Source organism: Rattus norvegicus, chromosome 10 (assembly GCF_021556685.1).
Source record: "Rattus norvegicus strain SHRSP/BbbUtx chromosome 10, alternate assembly SHRSP_T2T, whole genome shotgun sequence".
NCBI lineage: Eukaryota > Metazoa > Chordata > Mammalia > Rodentia > Muridae > Rattus > Rattus norvegicus.
In genome coordinates, this window is record NC_141543.1 from 74,499,522 (window position 1) to 74,502,750 (window position 3,229).

A 3,229-nucleotide genomic window follows, 5' to 3' on the forward strand; every position below is an offset into this window, starting at 1 on the left:
CATGTAAAAAGGAAAAAGCCCTCAACCCACGAGAAGAAGCCTACAGAGAGAGGACCCTGCAGAGCCAGCCACATGGTGTCTGGGACATTCCCACAGCTCTTGGACTGTCCAGCTACAGCTCTGTCTCTGAGAGTGTACAGTCTGGAGGGCAGAAGAGGCAGACTGCTCAGGGACAACGGACACTGCATGTTGTCCTCAGGCTCCCATCCCTCCACTGCTCACATATGCAGCCTTCTGTATAAAGACCTGACTTACAGGAAAGCACCAGACAAGAACAACCACCCTTCATTGGGGAGCCTACCTACTTACTTTCAATTGACCCTAACTAGTAGTAAGTCATTAAGTATACTTTTTTTCCAGGAGTGACTTCGTTGCCTATATCTGCAAAAGGAAGGGCCCACCACACTGTTTTGGAATCTCATCTATAGAGCTCTAGAGACACAGCCCCATCTCTCCCAGAAGAATCTACATCCTTATGTAACTGGGTGTTCAGGAAGCCCCAGATCAGCCCTGACAACACTCACTGGGCATCTCTGCTCCAGCTCTCACTCTGATATGCTGAGTGAGAAATATTTCTTTTCTTCATCATTCATACAAGGGTAAGGTTGTGGTGTAACAAGTCACACGGTACTGAAATGTGTCTGTGACTCTTTTATTGTTATCTTTTGCATCTACCAAAGAACTATTAGAGAGAAGTTATGAAACAGAAAAAGGAGCCAGGTAATGGGCAGGCACTTTCTGGAAAGCTCTTGTTTTCACAGATTTCCCCATTGACTGCCTCCTCCCACACCCATAGTTCTAGCTTTACTAAGGCTATAAATTATTTTGTGTGTTCAGCCCAGCCAGAGCCAACATGAAGACAGCCTCAGTCTTGCTTCTGGTGGCTTTGATCGCCGTGGGAATGAACATTACCTATGCTCTGTTTTCTCCCACAAGTAAGTGTATTAAGGGCATCTGAGTTGAAGAGAGAGGGGAATCTTCAAAGCTCCTACCACCTTAGGATGCGCTATTACAGGTAAAACCATCTGGCCTCTGCTTGGCTCAAATTCACTCCCTTTGGCCTATAAGGGTGATCACTCTGCATTCCTTATGTTTCTTAGAGAAAGAGACTGGAAAGGAGTCTGAGAGAAGCTGGCATACAGATCAGGGCAGTTACTCTCATTTGGAGAAGTGCCTTGCATTTTGGACTTGTGGGAATACTCACTCAGAGATGAACCATGGGTCTGGTGTAATGAGAGGTGTGGCTGTTATTAGAGATTTTATGGCATCTTCTGAGTGGTAAAGGTGGGCTGTGATGGTGGAAGGTTCTTTCTTCTGAGACTGTATAGGTTGTACAGAGAGAGAGAACACTCTTCCAAGGGACAGAGTCAGCAGAGGGCTTAAGAGCAAGACTGGAGCTGGTGAGGCAGAGGGAAGAGCCCTGGGGTGTAAAGGAGGATATAAAGGAAGCTGGTATCCTGCACTATGTGATTAACATTCTGATCTCTAGCATCGATTCTCAACCTTGTTTTCTGTCTGCTTCAGGCTGCATAAACACCATTGTTTATTTCAGAATTAGAAAAACCTGGAAAGTGTCCCAAGAATCCCCCAAGAAGTATTGGCACTTGTGTTGAATTATGCTCAGGAGATCAATCGTGCCCCAACATACAGAAGTGCTGTTCCAATGGCTGTGGTCATGTTTGCAAATCTCCTGTCTTTTAAGTGAGTAGATTCCTGTGTTTTACTTTTTTTATTGTTGGAATAGACACCATGACCAAGACAACTTATAGAAGAAAGTTTATTGGGGGCTCACAGGTTCAGAGAGTGAGTCCATGACCCTGGTGGTTGGGAGCATGGTAGAAGGCAGGTAGGCACAGCAGGGGAGCATTGATTGACTGCAGACTTATATTTTGAGAAGCAATCTTGAGGAGAAGAGTTAGTTAACTGGGAAGGATATGGGCCTCTGAAACCTCCTAGCCTGTCCCCTGAGATATAATTCCTCAAAAAAATCCAAATCTCCCAATGTATTTCCCCAATTTCCAAAAACTGTGAGCAGATTTTCAAATGCATAAGACTAGAAGGGCTATTATCATCTATACTACAACATTTTGTTAAGCTATGTTCATCCAGGGGACTTCCCTTGGACAGTCCCACATTACTTTGTTCACTGGCTGCACACAAGATGCTGGATGTGTGCAAAAGAAAGGAACTGGAAAAAGATGTAAGAAGGACACCAGGTTAGGTGATCTGTGTCCTCTCCACTGCAAAGACAGTTGCACCATGACATAAGCCACCACAACTTAGATCCACATGGTCATAAACTAGGATATCTCACTCTTCTCTTCCTCAGCCAAAGAGCTTTGACTCTCTCAGGAAAACAAGTGCTCCTGGGAGGGGGAAGACAAGAAATTAATGGGAACATTCATTTATTGGATGCCTTGTATGTCACACAGGCATGTACTAGATAGGAGATTCAAAGGTCAATGAAACTAGACTGCAGAAACAGTCTGTGTGTCAGCATGAGCTCTGCACCAGCTTCTAGGAAGTTCTAACAGACATCTTTGCCTGGGAAGATGTCAGAGTGGAGATCAAACTAAGAGAAGCTTAAGTTAGGACACGCAAAGCCAACCATACAAGGGAGTCATCATCAGATGATGGGGAAAGTGGGGGCCTTAGTTGAAGTTGGGGGATTTATTGTTCCAGATAAATGTAGAGGTTCTAAAACAAGTCCACATCCAATTAGCAATGAGCAGACAATAAGGGCTGAACAACTAGAGGTTTCTACGCTGAGGAAACAGCATGATCAAATCTGTATTGTAGGTTACTAACAGCGATGTGGAATATGGATTTGATCTTCATAAGCACGACTGATGGCCAGCCCCAGAAGATTTCTTCTGAATCCCTAGAGCCCATGCTTGGCTCCTCCCTTGTCCTAGAATTGCATCCTTGGAAAAGGAAGATCTATACTGTGATGACAGCTTCCTAATGTGTTTGTGTCCACAAATAAACTCTCCTTAGCATTCTTCTTGTTGTACAGTTCTTATTTTCACATCCTTTTGACTGTTCTGATTAACAGATCTATCCCTGCAGCCTCCCATGAACACTGAACCCTCGGCATCCCAACGGTCCCAGGACAGGTCCTCCTGGGTTTTTCCTCTCCCCTCTGCCTTGCTCAGATGTAGCAACAAGGCAATGGACATGTGAATATGTTCCAGGGGAGGGGATATTCTTGAGCATAAGTCTTCTAAAG

The 3,229-nt window shown here is 44.8% G+C and overlaps 1 protein-coding gene across 1 annotated transcript; it reads left to right on the forward strand.

The window, feature by feature from the left end:
* The first annotated feature begins 847 nt into the window (after window positions 1-847).
* Wfdc18 (WAP four-disulfide core domain 18) lies at window positions 848-3,002 on the forward strand. Its single transcript, NM_133537.2, has 3 exons — window positions 848-935; window positions 1,553-1,701; window positions 2,800-3,002. The coding sequence occupies exons 1-2, from the start codon at window positions 854-856 to the stop codon at window positions 1,699-1,701; spliced, it is 231 nt and encodes a 76-aa protein (NP_598221.2). The 5' UTR covers window positions 848-853; the 3' UTR covers window positions 2,800-3,002.
* Window positions 3,003-3,229: the final 227 nt, after the last annotated feature.

What these genes read in the sequence shown, in the direction of transcription:
- Wfdc18 (NM_133537.2), top strand. Translation starts at nt 854, where the DNA reads ATGAAGACAGCCTCAGTCTTGCTTCTGGTGGCTTTGATCGCCGTGGGA. An exon ending in TGCTCTGTTTTCTCCCACAA is followed by an intron (nt 936 to 1,552) that starts GTAAGTGTATTA and finishes TGTTTATTTCAG; the next exon opens with AATTAGAAAAACCTGGAAAG.